The sequence below is a fragment of the Daphnia magna genome, linkage group LG7, assembly GCF_020631705.1.
Source record: "Daphnia magna isolate NIES linkage group LG7, ASM2063170v1.1, whole genome shotgun sequence".
Classification (NCBI taxonomy): Eukaryota; Metazoa; Arthropoda; class Branchiopoda; order Diplostraca; family Daphniidae; genus Daphnia; species Daphnia magna.
This window is the reverse complement of record NC_059188.1, coordinates 9,754,843-9,772,396: the sequence shown is the minus strand read 5'-3', so window position 1 is coordinate 9,772,396 and position 17,554 is coordinate 9,754,843. Positions and strand designations below refer to the sequence as shown.

The 17,554-nt window shown below is 39.7% G+C and overlaps 7 protein-coding genes across 9 annotated transcripts; 4 read left to right on the top strand and 3 right to left on the bottom strand.

The window, feature by feature from the left end:
* Positions 1 to 1,038: 1,038 nt before the first annotated feature.
* LOC116927376 (histone H1, gonadal) lies at positions 1,039 to 2,671 on the top strand. The gene is made up of 2 exons (XM_032934389.2): positions 1,039 to 1,674; positions 1,794 to 2,671. The coding sequence occupies exons 1-2, from the start codon at positions 1,120 to 1,122 to the stop codon at positions 2,385 to 2,387; spliced, it is 1,149 nt and encodes a 382-aa protein (XP_032790280.2). The 5' UTR covers positions 1,039 to 1,119; the 3' UTR covers positions 2,388 to 2,671.
* Positions 2,672 to 2,826: 155 nt separating this feature from the next.
* On the top strand, positions 2,827 to 5,435 carry LOC116927377 (cytoplasmic tRNA 2-thiolation protein 1). Its single transcript, XM_032934390.2, has 5 exons — positions 2,827 to 3,036; positions 3,108 to 3,339; positions 3,443 to 3,750; positions 4,756 to 4,960; positions 5,036 to 5,435. The coding sequence occupies exons 1-5, from the start codon at positions 2,989 to 2,991 to the stop codon at positions 5,263 to 5,265; spliced, it is 1,023 nt and encodes a 340-aa protein (XP_032790281.1). The 5' UTR covers positions 2,827 to 2,988; the 3' UTR covers positions 5,266 to 5,435.
* A 599-nt stretch (positions 5,436 to 6,034) lies between these two features.
* Positions 6,035 to 6,850, top strand: LOC116927379 (50S ribosomal protein L27). The gene is made up of 3 exons (XM_032934392.2): positions 6,035 to 6,267; positions 6,341 to 6,519; positions 6,582 to 6,850. Exons 1-3 carry the CDS (start codon positions 6,228 to 6,230, stop codon positions 6,789 to 6,791), a joined length of 429 nt encoding a protein of 142 aa, XP_032790283.1. The 5' UTR covers positions 6,035 to 6,227; the 3' UTR covers positions 6,792 to 6,850.
* A 41-nt stretch (positions 6,851 to 6,891) lies between these two features.
* On the bottom strand, positions 6,892 to 10,180 carry LOC116927367 (chromatin assembly factor 1 subunit A). Its single transcript, XM_032934377.2, has 10 exons — positions 10,066 to 10,180; positions 9,959 to 9,997; positions 9,839 to 9,892; positions 9,403 to 9,767; positions 8,915 to 9,337; positions 8,636 to 8,828; positions 8,403 to 8,581; positions 8,224 to 8,343; positions 7,662 to 8,148; positions 6,892 to 7,596 (listed from the first exon to the last, which is right to left on the bottom strand). The coding sequence occupies exons 2-10, from the start codon at positions 9,987 to 9,989 to the stop codon at positions 7,022 to 7,024; spliced, it is 2,427 nt and encodes an 808-aa protein (XP_032790268.2). The 5' UTR covers positions 9,990 to 9,997; positions 10,066 to 10,180; the 3' UTR covers positions 6,892 to 7,021.
* A 4-nt stretch (positions 10,181 to 10,184) lies between these two features.
* Positions 10,185 to 12,299, top strand: LOC116927375 (L-allo-threonine aldolase). Of its 2 annotated transcripts, none has more exons than XM_032934388.2 (8): positions 10,185 to 10,361; positions 10,630 to 10,747; positions 10,801 to 10,973; positions 11,031 to 11,213; positions 11,305 to 11,421; positions 11,484 to 11,511; positions 11,582 to 11,631; positions 11,700 to 12,299. In XM_032934388.2, the coding sequence occupies exons 1-8, from the start codon at positions 10,200 to 10,202 to the stop codon at positions 12,132 to 12,134; spliced, it is 1,266 nt and encodes a 421-aa protein (XP_032790279.1). In that variant the 5' UTR covers positions 10,185 to 10,199; the 3' UTR covers positions 12,135 to 12,299. The 2 variants fall into 2 exon arrangements, with proteins under 2 accessions (XP_032790279.1, XP_045031751.1); XM_045175816.1 differs by lacking the exon at positions 10,185 to 10,361 and adding an exon at positions 10,412 to 10,562.
* LOC116927369 (eukaryotic translation initiation factor 3 subunit D) lies at positions 12,125 to 14,965 on the bottom strand. Of its 2 annotated transcripts, XM_032934379.2 has the most exons (11): positions 14,732 to 14,965; positions 14,423 to 14,672; positions 14,301 to 14,368; positions 14,115 to 14,242; positions 13,903 to 14,035; positions 13,684 to 13,831; positions 13,487 to 13,611; positions 13,219 to 13,431; positions 13,014 to 13,156; positions 12,672 to 12,940; positions 12,125 to 12,266 (listed from the first exon to the last, which is right to left on the bottom strand). In XM_032934379.2, exons 1-11 carry the CDS (start codon positions 14,837 to 14,839, stop codon positions 12,256 to 12,258), a joined length of 1,596 nt encoding a protein of 531 aa, XP_032790270.1. In that variant the 5' UTR covers positions 14,840 to 14,965; the 3' UTR covers positions 12,125 to 12,255. The 2 variants fall into 2 exon arrangements, with proteins under 2 accessions (XP_032790270.1, XP_032790271.1); XM_032934380.2 differs by lacking the exon at positions 12,125 to 12,266 and having other exon boundaries at positions 12,535 to 12,940.
* A 670-nt stretch (positions 14,966 to 15,635) lies between these two features.
* On the bottom strand, positions 15,636 to 17,534 carry LOC116927371 (cytochrome b-c1 complex subunit 2, mitochondrial). Its single transcript, XM_032934382.2, has 6 exons — positions 17,394 to 17,534; positions 17,171 to 17,325; positions 16,897 to 17,088; positions 16,718 to 16,832; positions 16,282 to 16,657; positions 15,636 to 16,220 (listed from the first exon to the last, which is right to left on the bottom strand). Exons 1-6 carry the CDS (start codon positions 17,532 to 17,534, stop codon positions 15,769 to 15,771), a joined length of 1,431 nt encoding a protein of 476 aa, XP_032790273.2. The 3' UTR covers positions 15,636 to 15,768.
* Between the last annotated feature and the right edge of the window lie 20 nt (positions 17,535 to 17,554).

The window sequence follows — 17,554 nt, the reverse complement described above, 5'->3', positions numbered from 1 at the left end:
TTCCACAACTGTTTGTTGGATACAACTGGTACCAGACATAATTTTTTGCGAAAATGTTTTTATTTATTTATTTTTGCTTTGGTACCTAACGAAAAAACTTCATTTGCTTCCATTGACTACTGCAGAATTTCAGCTTTAAAAATGTGTCAGTATATCTGTTCGTGAAGGCCAGCTAAAACGACGCCAATAAATGTCGCATCAAGAAGCATTCACAACTTTCATGCTTGAATCGAAAACGGTTTTTTACAAAGATGAAACTTTACAAATATTATAGCATTTTACTTTTGAACTTGAAGTGTAATTAATAAATATATCAACAATTTTTCCTCCTTGTACTAGTATCACGTATACACAGCCAGTACAACAAGAATTATGAAAATATAAATAGCAGTAGCAGTGAAAAACTGCAGGCGACCTCAATATCCATGGCGGTCCTATACCTATCGATTTCGAAAAAACTATTAATTTCCCAAACTTTTATTTCACTTAAAAAATCAGCAAACATACACACTGGAAAGAAAAATATAAGGGGCGAAGACATTTATAAAATATCACAAACAATTAAAGTCGAATAATTTAGAACGATCAGCATGTTTAATTTTCGTGAGAGGTGCTCGTGAGGGTTGTGTTTCTTCTCGCTACTCAAAGCCAAAAACGAGGACTTTTGGCGAAACAAAAAATACATATTTTGATATCATTAGATAGGAAATTTTGTCAGCAAAATGTTGATGTGAATTTGCAAGATATTAAAGGAAGCTATGTAACTGTAAAAGAGGAAACAAGAGGAGACTAGTCATAAGATGACCGTGTCCTGATAGAAAAACAAAATTATCAAGCAAAAAACAATGTCGAGTGGAATGTTGACTCATACCATTCGATAGAGAAGAATCTGCCGAATCTGAATTGACTAATGTGATTTCAATAAGAGATTAATAAATTAATGAAAAAATTGAAAAGGCAGTCTTGCAAAGCACAACAGCCTGGTTTCATTCCGCAGCGTCGGCAAAAATGCTATATAGAGGGACGCTGACAGTGTCTGCTACATTCATTCGCTTAGAACCAGTGTCGTTGCACAGTCGTCCTGTTCGCTTGCTTTTCCGTTAAAATCAGCAAAACAAAATGTCGTCTGAACAATCACCTGCTGCCGAAGAAGTAAATGCTGTCACAACGGCCGAAAGTGAAGAGAAGAAAGAAACCAAAACTGAAAGCATGGAAGTTGAGGCTCCAGCAACGGATGTCACATCCGACGAAGCTTCACCTGAATCCTCTCCAATAGCAGAAAAACCCAAAAGTAAAGCTAAAGCCCCAGCCAAGAAGAAGGCCGCTGCTCCTAAGAAAGCAGCTGCCACAACTAAGAGAGTCGCAGCCAACAAAGTAGCAGCCCCGGTTGCTGCACCAACTAGCCCGCCAAAACCTGCTGCCTCTCCAAAAGCTAAGTCCCCTGTCAAGAAATCAGCTGCAAAGGATTCATCTTCTTCGTCTCATCCGCCTTACCTCGAGATGATTGTTGCCGCTGTTGAGACACTCAAGGAACGCAATGGCTCATCACGACAGGCAATTCTGAAGTACATTACGTCAAATTACGACCTCGGCGTCGATACCAAAATGGCCAACGTTCATCTCAAGCAAGCCCTCAAGCGAGGAATAACGGTTGGAACACTGAAAAACACCAAAGTAAGTCCTCGTTTACATGATGTAGTAGCGTAACGTGCAAAGATGTTGATGGAGTTATTGATTTTGTTGCATGGTTATTATTTTTTAAAACAATATTAATCGTATTTTTATTGTATTAGGGAGCCAAAGGAGCTGCTGGATCCTTCCGCATTTCAAATGAAAAGAAAATTAAAGCTGTGCCTGCCGCGGCTAAGAATGCTCCATCGTCTCCTACAGCTGCTGCGAAGAAGAAGGCAGTTGTAAAAGCATCTCCCAAGAAGGTTGCTGCTTCGCCAAAGAAAGTAAAGGCAACCGTTGCTACATCTCCAGCCAAAAAAGCTACAACTGCTGCCCCCGCCACCAAGAAGCCCAAAGCTCCCGCTGCGGCCAAAAAGAAGGCTCCGGCAACTGACAAACCAAAAGCTGCAAAGGCCCCGGCTGCATCAACTGCTCCTGCGGTCCCATCTTCACCCGTTGCTGCATCACCAAAAGTTGTGGCTAAAGTAGCTTCACCGAAAGCTGCGTCACCCAAAAAAGCGGCTCCGGCTAAACCAGCCGCCAAGTCGCCAAAGGCGAAGAAAGTCGCAGTCCCCAAGAAAGCTGCAGCATCTCCTGCTGCTTCTCCGGCTGCTGCACCAAAGAAGGCAGCTCCGAAAGCTGCTGCTGCTAAAGCCGCAAAGGCAGCAAAATCCCCTAAAGCTGCTGCTGGCAAAAAAGCCGTGGCCAAGAAATAAAACTCCACCGATTTTTTATTGTTTTTTAATGAAAAGCACACATTTCTTGTCAACTTTTTGATTGCTGTTTTCTGGGGCATGATCTCGTTCAATTGGTCGGTTTATCGTACTCATTCCGCATTTTCAATCTTTTTTTGCCATCCGCCATTTTTCGAGAAATCTGTTTCATGCATTTGTATATTTGTACCATCTTCATTCCGTTTTCGAATCGCTCATTCCGTGTCCTTTGAAGGTATCATGACAAGTTTGATAAAGTCACAATAAACTGATTTATTCACAGAAAACAGTTTATTTTCTCTGCTCGACAAATTAGATATTCGTAAAATGCCGTTAATATCTGTTAATACTATTTGATTTTTTTATATCGCATCGACTTCTCGTATTCGAATCGAATATCGATCGAAGCGCTTCTGGGCCCAGGTTATTATTTAGTAAAAAATTGCAACATCGCTTGCCGATGTTTTTAAATGGACGTAGGTTGTGTTGCATATGGTATTTTCTTGATTCCATCAACTTTTGTGATAGCTTTAATTGCCATATTTACAGCCTGGATTGGTTGGCAGCTCTTTATTAATAACTAATCAATTAGCATTTTTAAAAAATGGTAGTTCAGTGTTCTGCTGGTTGTGGCTGTAATGCTGTCCTCAAGGTAACAATTCCATTGAAATGCAATGCTTGTTTCATAACATAATAATTGTTCAATTTATATCATTTCAATAGAGACCAAAAACTAATGATGCTTTATGTAAAACTTGTTTCTACTGGGCATTTGAAACAGAGGTGCATCATACCATTACATCAACAAAAATGTTTAAATCAGGTCAAGTGGTTGCGATCGGTGCATCTGGAGGGAAAGATTCAACAGTGCTTGCTTACATACTAAAGCATTTGAATGAAAAGTACAATTATGGACTGAAACTGGTTCTCCTCTCAATTGATGAAGGAATCACAGGTTTATTTTGTGTTTTTTATTATTTTGCCACTGACTTTAGTAGTTTATTTGTGTGAAATTGGAACTATTGATTGTATGTTAAATTTTTTTTTTTTTAACGCAGGTTATCGTGATGATAGTTTGGAATCAGTAAAAAGGAATCAAGAAGAATATAATCTTCCTCTTACAGTTTTGTCATACAAAGATCTGTATGGGTGGACTATGGATGACATTGTTAAACAAGTAGGAAGAAAAAACAACTGTACATTTTGTGGAGTTTTCCGTAGGCAAGCTTTAGAAAGAGGAGCCATTCTTCTTAACTGTGATGTGATTGCTACTGGCCACAATGCAGATGATGTTGCAGAGACCATTCTCATGAATCTCTTAAGGGGCGATATCGCCCGGTTACAACGCTGCACTTCTCATATCACGGTAATTATCCTTGAGTTATACCTATGTTTTCCAAAGCCAATACGATGTTCAGACCATTTTTTCCCGGGCCAGAATAGTATAGGTTTCTCCCCTTTTTTGTGTGTACAGATTCAGGCCTACATTTCTTGCTTTACAGAATCGTTTTTATGTTCTTCTTCTAAAACGACTTTTGACTACGTATGGTAATCCAAAGCGTACGCGTGGTGAGCACATCGTTACGTAATTGGATGTGCTCTGCGTTGATTTATTATTTTTTTTGCAATTTTTTTTTTTTCCATCCGTATGTGATGGAAGTTAAGCTATTTAAAAGATTTTGGTTAACTAAGTTCTTAGGATTGAAAAAAATTTAGCTTTAGTTTTTTTTTTAAAGTTTAGGTTCATACATTTTAGATAGAGACTTTAAAAATCACTCCAGTGTAATGCTTAGACAAGACAATCTTACAGCATAAATGGAACTAGAATTTTAAGAGAAAATACTAAATTTCACGTCAACCTTTTAGTAATGTTCGACAATAAGTATTTCCTCGCGGTGACGTAGCCTGTAAATATCGAATTCGTCCCCCAATTGAAAAGAAATCATTAACGAACAATCAAGACATCCGTATCGTCAGGGCAGCCCTTATTTTCTTTACTTTATGGTAGTTGGGATTGTACCCCCTTAGAATACGTTTGAGCCGCAAAAATTATCCGATATCCAGCAGCAGCAGGCAATAGCTAAAGACACTGAGCGACGAGCTTCTACGACAATACAGAATTATAATTTTGAAGGAGCAATTTCAAAACATGATAGTTATTTTGAACATTAAAGTATTTTCAATGTGGGCCTGAAAAAACAAAACAAAAAAAAACATACATGCATACATGTATGATATGAGCATGAATTTATCAGGCTCGTTGCTGGCCCTGAAGGAGGTTGGTCTGAACGTCGTATTACCGCCTCAAGTTGGAATATTATCTCAAGTTTTGTCATTCATAAATTGAGCTGTACATCATTATTATTGACAGAGTTCCGAAGGCTCGTTACCGCGGGCAAAACCATTTAAATATGCGTACGAAAAAGAAATTGTTTTATATGCATATTTCAAGAAATTAGATTATTTCGCAACTGAGTGCGTGTACGCACCTGATGCGTACCGTGGCCACGCCAGAGCATTGGTTAAGGACCTCGAAGCATTAAGGTCGACTTCCATCATAGATATTATTCATGCTGGTATGTTTTACAATTCGTTCAAATTTCCTTAAAGCAATAAGTAACGCTTTTACTTATCATGTTTGGGATGCATAGGCGAGCAGTTAGCAATAAAAGATGGAGTGAAGCTTCCGAAACAAGGAGTGTGCAGTGCTTGCGGTTTTGTGTCCAGCAATGTTATATGTAAAGCTTGTGTACTACTAGAAGGGCTGAACCGAGGAAGACCCAAGTTGGCTATAGGAAAGAGTAACAAAGCGTTGGCTGAAATACTGGCTGATAGACTAGCAAGCGCAGCCAGCCTAAGCAGCGTGCAAGACCAGTTCTAACATGTTCAGCTTAATGCGTAATACTTGGGTTGAGAGAACTTGGATTGTTTAATTCATTATTTCGGTATCAGTGCGTCTCCCTCTTGCCTTCCTTTCTCCAATAACAAATCAAAATTCACTGCGTGAAAAAAAAAAATTAATAAAGTTTCCCGATAGGGATTCTTGCGAAACAGCATTCTCACTAGTCACATGAACCGACCCCACTTTTCCAAACTTTTCTCCCGGCAGATGGCGCTGATGGCGGGAAGATTTTTCGGGGTGTCTTCACTAATCTCTCGTATTAGACAACGACAGACGATTTTCCACATGTCGTGAACCAACCAGGGTTCTATGACTCTAGTCGAGTCATACAATACAAAACATGATGTTGAAAACTAGGCAACGACGTAAATGGCACAATTTTTCAAAATAGGGTGAATTTAAAACATAAATAAAAAAATTCCCCAAATTGCACCGTCATTTTGATTTTAGTCCCAAAAAATCGGGAATGAAAAGGAGCCCTAGTCGATTTACTTTTCTAGCACATGAACTGATAATAAAAAATTCTAAAAATAAAAAAAGGTGTTTTGCCCTATCACCCCTGTACCAGCCTCCTAGGTTAGCAAACCTAGCGGGAAATCCTAGAACCACTTAACGTGATGTAACTATAACAAGTGTTAAAGTTTTTTGGAGGAGAATTGCGACGCAAGATGGTGTCGTCGTAACCTTGTTTTTTTTGTCTGATTGGCTCTTACTAGGGAACGCCTACCCGCCATAGGAGGTATTCAAGTTTACAAGCCTTAACCATTAAGTAGGCCTTGCCTGGCCATGACAATTAAAGTAGGAATTTCCTAGAGTTATCTGCTGCAGAAAACTTACACACTTTTCGCGGTGCCTTCATAACGAAACGTTTTGAATCTTCGATACAATATATTCTACAAAAATTGCAGTGCTCCCTGAAATTGAAAACTTTTCTACACGTTATGTCTTTCGTGAGCAACATCATACTCAATTTACGACCTTGTAATTTAAAAAAGGAATTTAATTTTTCTAGCTTCTTTAAAATAAAAAAACCATTTTAAACTTGCAACTATAGGTAACGTCGTTAACTCTGTTGTACGTTGGGCATCGAAGAAAGCTGGTGGTTCATCAAGAAATAGGAAAGGGCATGCACCAGGTAAACGAAGAGGGATCAAAGCCCAAGATGGGACTCGTGTGACTCAAAGTTCCATTTTGTTACGCCAGCTTAACATTCGCTGCCATCCTGGACTCAATGTCAGTATTTAGACATTGACATCATGAACTCCATTTGAATTTTGTAATATATTCAATTATAGGTTGGGATTGGCAAAGATGGTTCTCTTTATGCTCTGCAGCCAGGAAAAGTACTTATAACATGTGAAAAGTTTCAGCCAAACTTTGATAAGTACTGGACTGATAGAGTTTACAGATCAAGAAAAGAAAATATGGCTAATGTCTACAAAAAATACTTTCATGTCATACCTGATCCCTTAGAGCCAAAATTCAGATTAGTTGACACAGTCTAAGTAATTGTTTTTTCTATTAGTTTAGTGTGTAACCACAAAATAAAGTTGAATTTAACGAATCACCGTAGCAAAAGAATAATAATAATAATTTTAAAAAATATCGCATTATGAAAGCTTCGGTGTATCCATCAGTTTGGGTGGGGGAAAACAGCCGCACAATCTTGAACTTATCGAATTTACGGGAAATAAAACCATATTTCAATGCAAAATTGACACCAACAAAATTCAAATCATTCCATCGTCAAACACTCAATCTCATCCATCTCTGTATCTTCAACTGCATTCGACGATTTGGATAACGCTTCCTTTGTGCTCATCTTCTTTAGGAAATTAGTTAGGGGGGTACTTTTTGATTCAGTCTTGGGTTTCTTGGTACCAGACGTTGGGATACTAATTAACGTGATTCTTTTTTTGGTTTTGGGGGTCGACACTATTGATGACTTATTGCCGGACTCGTTAGTGTCTTTGCCTAATTCAGGGAGATCCTTCTCAGACGACGTTGTAACCCTCTTGGTTAACGAAAAATTATTTGGCTGCGCAAATTGCTTAATGAGGGAAACGCGTGGGGTTTTTGCTGGCGGGGTATCTTCTTCGGTCCTAGAGTCATCAGCTTTACGCCCCCGCTTTTTGGTCTCCGTGGCGAATTCCCAAGCGTTGATGACAGACAGCTCTTTGAGATCGTAATGATCAAGCACATCAGGCTGAACCAGCCAGCACGTTCTACCATTCATTGTTCCCGTTTCTGTGCATTTTGTCCATGAAGCAATTTCGGCGATTTTGGCCAAGATCTGTGCCTTAGATGGAGCTAAATTCATAGCGCGCATTAACATTGCAGACTTTGCCTTTTAGAAATTTTGTGAATAGATTTACCATTTTTATTTTCGTCTGTACGATTTCGCTCCAGATAGGACTGAAACTCTTTAACTATCGTCAGCTTACTGTAAGAACTCCCATGAAGTAGGCGTACAAGGGCTGGAATGTCATTTTCGCTGACAAGCCGCTTGGATGCTTTATTCTCACTTCGAGCCGTCTCATCAGCAACCGGTGATTCTCCATTCTCACAAAGCAGTTCACTGCAACTAAGTCGAATAGGGGTGGCTGAAGAGAATACCACAGTGGCGTAGCGCTGCAGAACTTTTAGAAGTTGCGGTTCGTGATTCGAGTCATCTGTCCAGCAACAGCCAATCAAACTGGGTTTAATGTGGCATGTTTTCTGCTTTAACTCTCGTTCGAATTGTTCCTCTTTTAGTTTCAGCTTCTCTTTTGCTTCAGAAGGCGACATTGGCCGTTCGTCGTCATCCTTTTCTCCTTCTTCATCGCTCAAGTATCCATGAGGTACAAGGAACTCGTTATCCACCTATAAGTAACAAAAATTCGTAGGTTTCGAAATTGCCAACTGAAAAACAAGAAAATTGTCATTCAATTTACAAACCTCATAATCATCAGCCGGTTCTTTTTCTTCACCTTCTGCTTCCGAATCGGTTAAAGATTCGCCTGGTTCAACCTCTTCTTCCCACTCGTCATCAGAATCGACGTCGTAGTCGAATATGTTCTAATAATGTTTCTTAAATAACTAGTTTAGTCTTCCAAGTTGGTGCTCATTTTGCATACCTCTTTGCCGAAAGGACGCCTAGGGCCTACTAAATGACTAGTTTTACCCCACGTTCCCCAATAGGCGGGACGGCGGTTTTCGCAGAACTTTAACAGCTTCGGTCGCATCCTCCGCGGCAGCGCTGGGACTACTGTTATGATGTCTTCTTTGTTCATCGTTCCTTCTGCTTCGTCTTCATCTGTCAGCAAATAAATATTAGTTATTGAGCTTGCTTCAGCACCAGTTTACTTACCAATTACTTCCACCTCACTGTCTTTTATAAGCGGCCATGTAGCACCATAGTTTCTTCCTCTATTTCCTTTGTATTGCAGGCGGTTTACTTCTGTTGTAGGTTTTGGCTTTTCTAATATTTGGTCAAGGAAATCTCTTCTAGAAGAATCGAACTCGCTTCGAACGGTGGGAGCTAATTTCATGTTTTCTTTGATCTATTCGAAAAATAAGATAGTAGCTAAGACTGTCGGAAACCTAAAATCCTAACTTTAAAATCACAGCAATAATGACAAAAGCTAACCTGGAAAGGTGGAAATGCTAAACTGAATGTTGACGAAGTGACACACGGGGTACTGGTGTCATTTTTTCCTGTGATAGTTTTCTTTTGGGTGAAAAAATTTGTGAAAACTTGAGACAGTCTTTCTTTTTTCCGCCGTTCTTCGTCTTCCTTCTTTTTTTTGTCATTTTCTTTTTCTTCTTCTTTCCGTTTTTTTTCTTCTTCTTTCCTTTTCTTTTCAGCTTCTTTTTCTTCTTCCTTTTTTTTTCTTTCTTCCTCCCTGCGCTTTTTATCTGCTTCCTTTTCTTCTTCCCTTTTTTTTTTTTCTTCCTCTTTTTTCTTTTTTTCTGCTTCCTTCTCTTCTTCCTTTTTCTTTTTTTCTTGTTCCCTTTCTTTCCGTAGGCGTTCTTTTTCTGATTTCTCCTCAGCCTTTTTTCTTTCTCTTTCCTAAAGCAAACGAAATAATCGATCGTGATTTTGAACTTCTTTTTAATAGATGGAATATTTAATACCTCCTTCTCTTTGAGCCTTTCCAACTTTTTTTTTTGCAGTTCAGCTTGTCTAGGGGTAGAAGCGTTGGCTGATGAGGATGATTTGCATAATTCATCATTTGACACATGACTAGTATCCAATTCACTGTCCAGCTCACCCTCAGCCAGTGACACATTTGGGATACTATTTGAATCATCTGAATCCTCATGCAATGAGTGATACTTGGATGTGTCATCAATTTCAATGGTTTCAACTGATGGTGAGTTGTTGTCGACTACTACAACCTCATCTAACCCTTTAGCTTCACCTGAGACTTCAAATGTTTTGCAATTCTTAACTTTGGGCACAGCAGTCTTATTATCGATTGATGTGAAGGAGAGTCTCCCTATGATATCAAAGTGAAGAATATGACACTGATATAGAGGGACATCAAGAATTTAAAATTTTAAGCCTAACCTTGAATAAGTTTCTTCCCCCTGGAGGTTTTCGGACTCCGGCCATCGTTGATTCCTGAGTGAAAAGAAAGTAAAAATATGTAAACAACAATTATCCTACAAACTTAATGTTGCGTTTCACCAGTTTCCGGAATTTCAACCACCTTGCTCATTCTTAAACCTTGATAACAAATAACAGGCTATAGATAATTTACTCCAAATGAAATTTGGTAATTCACTGTATTTTACTTCGTGTTTGGATTCGGCCAGACCTCTTTAACAATGCTTCTCGATCAGACCCTTGGCGCCAGAATTTCCACTTGTATTCAGTTGTAGTTCTTCCGTTAACACTAGATGGCGGCGGCCTTAACTACACTTCAAAAATGTCAATTCCCACCAAGTGTTTACTCTTTTGTCGATCGTCATTGAGAGTGAAAGTCAAAACCCAGTCTACATTTACCACAAAAGCCACAGCTAAAATGTCTGCAGTTATGACAGGATATGGAAATTCAAAGCTGATATCTGGAAATGGAGTTCCTTTAGGAGTGAGTATCCTTGATTATTTTTATCCACGGTTTTACGGTTCCATCGTTCCATCATGGTTCCATTACCATGCGGGCTTAGCGGTTGCAAACACTATGGGGGATGACATTTGTTCTTGGGTTAGATTATGTTGCCAATTTAGAATAAAAATGCCCATTGCACAAAATTTGATGATGTACATGTAACTTAAACAACATTTCCAGGTGATTGAGTGTAACAAGCAAAATTAGTGCCAAACACATAATTTTCATGATATTTCTTGTGAAACAGGCCACTGTGATTGATTTCCGTAGTGACACAGTAACAAAACCAGATAAAGAAATGAGGGCAGCAATGATGCATGCAGATGTTGGAGATGATGTCTATGGCGAAGACCCTACTGTCAACGGTGGGAATATGAAACTTTAACAACTATCTAATATGTAATATCTTGCTCTATAGAATTGCAGAGCCTGGTAGCAAAGCTTTTGGGGAAAGAGGCTTCATTGTTTGTTCCATCAGGGACAATGTCCAATTTAATCGCTCTTTTGACACATTGTAAATTACGAGGAAGTGAAGCAATTGTTGGCGATGAAAGTCACATACTGCACTATGAACAAACTGGAGCTGCACAGGTAAATGTTCTCATACACAATCTATTAATGCCAGAGAACATTAGATCATTTGCTTAGTTTGGAGGAATTAATCTTCGCCCTGTCAAAACATTTCCGGATGGCAGCTTAGACCTGGATGAAGTAAAACGGAAAATTCGTAACAGTAAAGATGCCCACCAATCCCACTCCGTTTTGCTTTGTGTTGAAAATACTCATAACCGTTGTGGTGGTAGGATTGTTCCACACGATTGGACTTTAAAGGTTTATTCTTCGTAAACATTCGTCACATTTTGAAACACAACGTAGTATTAAGCTGCATTTAATACAAAGTACGTTTTCCTTACTTTACCAGGCAGGCCGATTGGCCAGAGAAAATGGAATGAAATTTCATTTAGATGGAGCAAGAATTTTCAACGCTGCTGTTGCTTCAGGCGTCCCCGCGTCACAATTGGTGGAACCCTTTGATTCAGTAATTTGCGCTGTATATATCAAATCAGAATGGTAACCTAATTCCATGTCTGTTTTAATTAGATATCAATATGTCTCAGCAAAGGATTAGGTCTGTCGGCTAAAGCTAAATTTAAAAGATTGCGTACTCGACTGTTGAGCAACTTACTCTTGTTTAATAGGTGCCCCCGTTGGTTCCCTGCTTGTTGGGTCGAAAGCTTTCATCGATGAGGTATGTATTTTTGTATTCTTTTTCCGATAAACACTGTCCTTATTTTCCCCTATTTAATCCATAACAAGGCCCATCGCTGTCGAAAAGCTCTTGGAGGTGGAATGCGCCAGGCGGGTATTTTGGCTGCAGCCGGCATTTTGTCATTGCAGAATGGACCAACCAGGCTAGTACAAGATCATATCTTCACTAAGCAATTGGCAGTTACAGCTCAAGAGGTTGGTAAGGGCATCGTTGAAGTCGATTTAGAAAGTGTGGAGACGAATATGGTTATGTTAAAAGTCAATACTGAAACGGGTGCTACTACGAATTCACTTGTAACAAGACTCGCTACTACTACAGACAAGGAAAAACAGACAATTGGTCGAGATATCCGTTTGTTGGCTTACCCAATGACTGAATTGAACGTAAGGATCGTTGTCCATTGCAACCATACTTCCGAAGATATTAAACTAGCACAAGAAAAATTTAGATTCGTTTTGGGGGAACTGCGAGATAAAGTTTAGTACTCCGAAGAGCAGGTCTTTATTCCATATACCGTACTATTACAAACGTACATACATACGATATGCATAGTAAGATTGTAGATTGAAAATTTGGGAAGAATCTTTTCCGTTGTAACAGGTTTCACTCGTCTTCTGTTATGTACAAAAATAAATGAATTAACAACTGCCTCTGTAAGAATGAACCAATTGGTGGAATATAAATAATTAAATCATGCAATTCCTCGGAAATGCCGAATATACCAAGGGCAACCCAGTGCAACAATTGTCATTTTTTCCAGCTCAACCACCAAAGCTTTTGGCACATTTACAAATTCCAAGCTGTATCACCAATAGTTAGTGTACTAATTATAAACAACCAACACAAAGCCAAGCAATATTAACTCACAAAAATGTAGAAATGTTAACATCTCGAACGTTTATTTGTTCTATGCTAAAAACAAAAAAGAAAAAAAAAAAAGAGGGAAAACCCACAGCCAAGCGGTCAAAAAGCAAGCCAAACGTTCCACAAACGTGTTACGAAATAAATGGATTACAAACCTTCGCCTTCTTCGAAAAACGCTTCATCATCACTCTCAAACGTGTTGTCGGGTACTTTGTAAAGGCGGATAACCGGCTTATTTGGATCCTTCACCAACAAGTACTTTCCGTCCTCTTCTTTCATACACAAATCGATGATACAACGAAGAATACCCCACGCGTTATCCATGTTCAGGTTAATTTGCGATGCGAAATCTGACGGGCGGAATTGCTGCGTCCCCAGGATTACATGACGCGACGTATCTCGCAGGTGCATTCGTGACACATATCTACAGTACAGACGATTGGGTTACGGTACACGCCAAAATAGACAAACTATATGTAGAGTGATGATGTTCATACCCAAACTTGATCCAGTCAGAATTGGCAAGAAGAGCTTGGACAGTCCACTTAGCTAGCTTGCACGCATTATTCTTTAGCTCGTTGGCCAAAACCGCGCCCCTTTGGGTGTCCAGTTTTTGACGCCATTCGACTCCGCCAGACAACTGCGGATAATAAATAAATAAGTGACTAAAACTACGTTAATAATCGAATATTTGATACATACCCTCGAGTCCCATTCATTTAGAGCTTTTATGTTAATAAACTGCGTATCACCAGCTGATCCAACGGTAACCGCATCGTGCTCGCAACGTGCAACTAGGACAACACCTCCATCCAAATCCCATTTGCGATAACGGTACGCTACTGAGGCCACCTCGCCTACTTCATCTTCTGAAATGAAGGGATTAGGCTCTTCCATTTTGAATTTTTCTTCCCCCTAGAAGTAATTTTTTTTACTGGTTAAACCAAATTCGTTTATAATGGCTATGTACCATTTTCAAGACTTGTTGAGACAAGTTATGATTAATGAAGGTTGCTTCCAATGCCAGATTTCGAGGACTATTAATACCCTCTTCTTGAGGAGGTTCATTTGATGTTTCAGACACGGTAAGCAGATCTTAAAAAAATAATAAATAAATAAAAAATTTAGATGTACCCAAATTTCTTTTTACCGAGTTAATTTACATACCAAATTCTGAGTCATCACGTTTGTCGAAGAACAGTTTACCACCAACTTTTTGAACAATTATATCCCAGCTGTAGTTGGAACGAATGCTGCACATCAAAGTAGCTAAGATGGAATCAGTTGCATAAACATTGCCTTCCGTTTTTGCCAACTATTGAAAAACAGTGTTAGAATGCATATAATACATTTAGCACATGATACGAGTAAACGTCTTTTACTTACTTTGCGGATAATGGGGTCATCGGTGGTGGTGACTTTGTGGAAAATACGGTCAATCCTCTGAAGTCTTCGCTCATTCTTAACGGTTACTCGGTCATACTGCTTGTCATAAAACTCAAGTTCACCACATGTGAGCCTTCATATCAAATAAAAAAATTTAACAATTAGCTAATTGAGAAACAGAAGCAATAATACTGACAAAAATTTTTGCTTACAAATCAGTGGCTTCCTTAGTGAGACGTAAAGACAATTTGTTCAACCTGGGGAAATCCATTTCTTCAATTATTTTCCATGATGGCTGCACAATTACTGATGATTCACGATTTTTCACTTGAATTTGACCCTGAAATAAAGATGTCATTAGCGTATGGTAAATAAAGATATGCAATTGATGGCTTTACTTGACGTGGCCCTCTATTATTCCACTTATTTCTGGTCTGCCTCATTCTATTATCCTTCATCTTGCCTCCTGTAAAAAATAACAGTAGAATAGATATTTCCCATACTTACATCAAAGTAATACCTTTTAATGGTACAGGCTGAGAGTTCCTGAAATTCTGCCTGCCTCTTGCAAGGCGTTGATTACGTAGGAATCTTCCTCTGGCATACATTGGTCTGGGAGTCCTTGCAGTGTCCACAAGCTGGAAACTATTTTCTTCTTCATCATGCAGATAAGCATATTGGCTACCACCTGCTCCTCCATATTTTCCACCACCGTACTTGCGGTCTTGAAACGCGTAGTTAATGCTACTACCACCAGCCCACTCTGACATCTAACATAAGAGGAATAATCAGAAATCGTTCACTTGTATACAACACCGAACGGTGTTACCTTCGAAAATGGTTGGTAGGGCATATCTTTGTACCGATCGGGTATACCCAAAGGTCCCCATCCATCATTATTGTCTTGAGTTGCTGGCGGTACAAAATGCGCAGCCATTTTTAAACAACTAAGACAGTTAAGCCCAACTAAATATTGGAGAACTGAACACTTGCCAAAACCGGCTGACAGCTTACAACTCGCAACACACTAGTTGGCAGCCGCCATTAGACCGGATACGGTTAAGGCCATCGTTGCCAGAAAAACTCTGATATTTGCCGTTTACAAGAAAAAAGGAAAAATCTTAAAAAATCAAAAACATTCTTTGAATTTAAAAACGTTACTTCCTCAATTTTTTTTTTTATGTAAATATTTTAGAAATAATAAAAGAATGTGCACAAAGATCATCCTCGATAGGGCTCGGCCCCGAGACCCGGCTTACTACCAGAAGATACTGGCGCGACACACATAAAATGTGATTTTTTCAGCCTTTTTTTCAACTTATCGCCGGTAGTAAGCCGGATTTCAGATAATCGGTTGCTCGAGAAAACTTAATAGAAAACATTTTTTTTTTGCAATCGATCGATTAAATAATGCACGCGTAGCCTGCGCTGACAAATCCAAGAAAGGTCCTGCCCCCCCCCCCTTACGGATTTTTCAATCATTATTTTTTCTTTAATTAATAAAATTGTATCACAAATAGGAAAAATATTTCCCGTTATGTCAGTTTTCCTGGATAGCTGAATGACGGAACCTTACAGGTTTCAATTGTCAAGCCATTTGGCGGAAAGCTGTATCTGGAATCCGGTATATAGCTGTTTAGGTAGTACCTGCGATCTTAGATAGAATCTCGTGGTTCTGTTTCCATCATTATCATTAGAAAATATTCATTCAATTCAAGAGAAACATCGACGACTCTTGTATAGAGCACGTGTATTCTTTCAGCTTATTAGAATAATTAACCGATTGATCTGGATTTTATCTAATGAGCCACTGTGCAATTATAGATAACTATAGACTACACCACAATCCGGAGAGCTATTCAAACTTTACAATTCATCAACAAAAGGGACATTGCTTAGGCTGCCGATGGCGGCCACGACAAGTTTGGCTGAGGCCAGTTTGGAAGCTACGGCGTTGATTTCAGCAGCTGATACTTTGTCAATGGTGGAAAGAAGATCGGCAGAGGTACTGGCCCGGTTAAGGAGCGTTTGCAGAGATAGCTCTTCTAGTAGCGCACCCGTGTTTTCTTGGGTCATCAGTAAATCAGCTTTAAGTTGAGCTTTAGCGCGGCTTAATTGGCTGTCGTTCACTGAAGCTGTCCGTAAGACTTTGGCAGCAGCAGAGACCACCTTTCCGGCATCAGCTGCAGGAGCGGCGGCAATGAAACCAAAAAGTCCGGCATCGGAGTAGTTCAAATTAAGTGCCGAAACGGCACCGGAACCCAACACGGCTTGATTTAGTTTGGATCCTGCTCCAGATCCATATTTGACTGGGATTCCTGAGAAAGGACAAACGATTAGCAAGGGAACGAGACTGAGACTGAAACCAGAACCTGTTACCAGTTCCTAGAGTCCTTTGTAGGAGAGCGAATGTAATCATAGATTTTGTGTCAGCCAGAGAAGCTCCAGCGGTCGCTACAGCCACATATGCCAGAGGACTGTTCGTATCCACACGTACTTCTCCAGCATTTACTTTCGAAGGTATCACCGAGACGGGTTTCCCAGGATTTAAAGCCAAACTCTGAGCGTACGCCACCAGGCGATCGTGAGAAATACCCACTCCGACAACAGCAGCATTATCTGAACGCAAATTTGCCGCAACGAAGCTCTGCAGCGAATCTGGAGTGTGTTTGCCAACTAAGTGTGGAGGGCAAAACAGACTATTAGCCAGGCCTGTACGAAAAGCCACTTTGTGGAGGAGTTCAATAACCTGAGTCTATGAATTATAAAGTTTTATTAAGGTCCAGTTTAACTGTGTAATTTCAATTTTTAATACCTGAGGCTCAACTGCCGCCAAATCAAGTTTGATCTTATGCATGTTGTCAGCCAACTCCCATGGTTTAAATGCTTGCTGTGTGGCTGCATCAGCCAGTTTGGACAGAACAGCATCACTTTTTTCATAAGGACCAAGTAATTATAAAATTTTTTAAACATAATTTAAAAACAAATAATTACATATGTTGACGAGTGGCATCAACAGAATACAGAACATGTTCTCTGCCTGAAGTGCAGGTCAAGGCAGCTCCAGCTTGATTAATAATCCTTGTTAGGGAAAACTGGGTTGACTGTTTATTGCTGAGGCTAGATGTCATTCGTAAAAGATGAACCAAGCCTTCTTTTCCGGCTGGTTCATTTCGTGTTCCTGCCCTGAAACAAGTAGGAAAAGGCTGCTCATACCATCACATTATAGGCGATATTTACTACTTCCATCTATCTTTTTATTTATTACTTGAATGCAATTCCAACACGGGATAGAGGGGCGTTTGTCTCAATCGAGGCCACAACTATCCCATTGCTCAAAGTAGTAGTTTTCACGGGCTCCCTAGGAACGGGAGAAAATTCCGTAGCGGCCGGTTTGGCAGCAGTTTGTACAGCAAAACCCCGCTGGTGAATCCAAGAAAAGTATCGCAATTAATTAAACTTAGGAACGCATTGCTATTTGAGTAACTTACAGTGGCTTTGACGGTTTGAGTGCTTAGGAATTTTGATGCCATTTCTTGGATTGGTATACCCACACCAGCTGATTGTTTGACCAGGAATATGGCGGAAAGATACTCCAATCTGCTCCTAGTGGCAAAATTTATCAGCTTCATCAGAGAGGTTTCAACGGCCA

Coding starts and splice junctions, on each gene's coding strand:
- LOC116927376 (XM_032934389.2), top strand. CDS start 1,120: ATGTCGTCTGAACAATCACCTGCTGCCGAAGAAGTAAATGCTGTCACA. Junction 1,675..1,793: donor GAACACTGAAAAACACCAAA/GTAAGTCCTCGT, acceptor TTATTGTATTAG/GGAGCCAAAGGAGCTGCTGG.
- LOC116927377 (XM_032934390.2), top strand. CDS start 2,989: ATGGTAGTTCAGTGTTCTGCTGGTTGTGGCTGTAATGCTGTCCTCAAG. Junction 3,340..3,442: donor AATTGATGAAGGAATCACAG/GTTTATTTTGTG, acceptor TTTTTAACGCAG/GTTATCGTGATGATAGTTTG. Junction 4,961..5,035: donor CATAGATATTATTCATGCTG/GTATGTTTTACA, acceptor TGGGATGCATAG/GCGAGCAGTTAGCAATAAAA.
- LOC116927379 (XM_032934392.2), top strand. CDS start 6,228: ATGTCTTTCGTGAGCAACATCATACTCAATTTACGACCTT. Junction 6,268..6,340: donor CATACTCAATTTACGACCTT/GTAATTTAAAAA, acceptor TTGCAACTATAG/GTAACGTCGTTAACTCTGTT. Junction 6,520..6,581: donor GCTGCCATCCTGGACTCAAT/GTCAGTATTTAG, acceptor ATTCAATTATAG/GTTGGGATTGGCAAAGATGG.
- LOC116927367 (XM_032934377.2), bottom strand. CDS start 9,989: ATGAGCAAGGTGGTTGAAATTCCGGAAACTG. Junction 9,768..9,838: donor GGGGAAGAAACTTATTCAAG/GTTAGGCTTAAA, acceptor TTGATATCATAG/GGAGACTCTCCTTCACATCA. Junction 8,344..8,402: donor GGCGTCCTTTCGGCAAAGAG/GTATGCAAAATG, acceptor AAACATTATTAG/AACATATTCGACTACGACGT.
- LOC116927375 (XM_032934388.2), top strand. CDS start 10,200: ATGTCAATTCCCACCAAGTGTTTACTCTTTTGTCGATCGTCATTGAGA. Junction 11,214..11,304: donor CACACGATTGGACTTTAAAG/GTTTATTCTTCG, acceptor TTACTTTACCAG/GCAGGCCGATTGGCCAGAGA. Junction 11,512..11,581: donor ATGTCTCAGCAAAGGATTAG/GTCTGTCGGCTA, acceptor CTTGTTTAATAG/GTGCCCCCGTTGGTTCCCTG.
- LOC116927369 (XM_032934379.2), bottom strand. CDS start 14,839: ATGGCTGCGCATTTTGTACCGCCAGCAACTCAAGACAATAATGATGGA. Junction 13,612..13,683: donor ACGTGATGACTCAGAATTTG/GTATGTAAATTA, acceptor TATTTTTTTAAG/ATCTGCTTACCGTGTCTGAA. Junction 12,941..13,013: donor TCTGACTGGATCAAGTTTGG/GTATGAACATCA, acceptor TCTGTACTGTAG/ATATGTGTCACGAATGCACC.
- LOC116927371 (XM_032934382.2), bottom strand. CDS start 17,534: ATGAAGCTGATAAATTTTGCCACTAGGAGCAGATTGGAGTATCTTTCC. Junction 16,658..16,717: donor TGGCGGCAGTTGAGCCTCAG/GTATTAAAAATT, acceptor TATAATTCATAG/ACTCAGGTTATTGAACTCCT. Junction 16,221..16,281: donor ACAAAGGACTCTAGGAACTG/GTAACAGGTTCT, acceptor GTCCTTTCTCAG/GAATCCCAGTCAAATATGGA.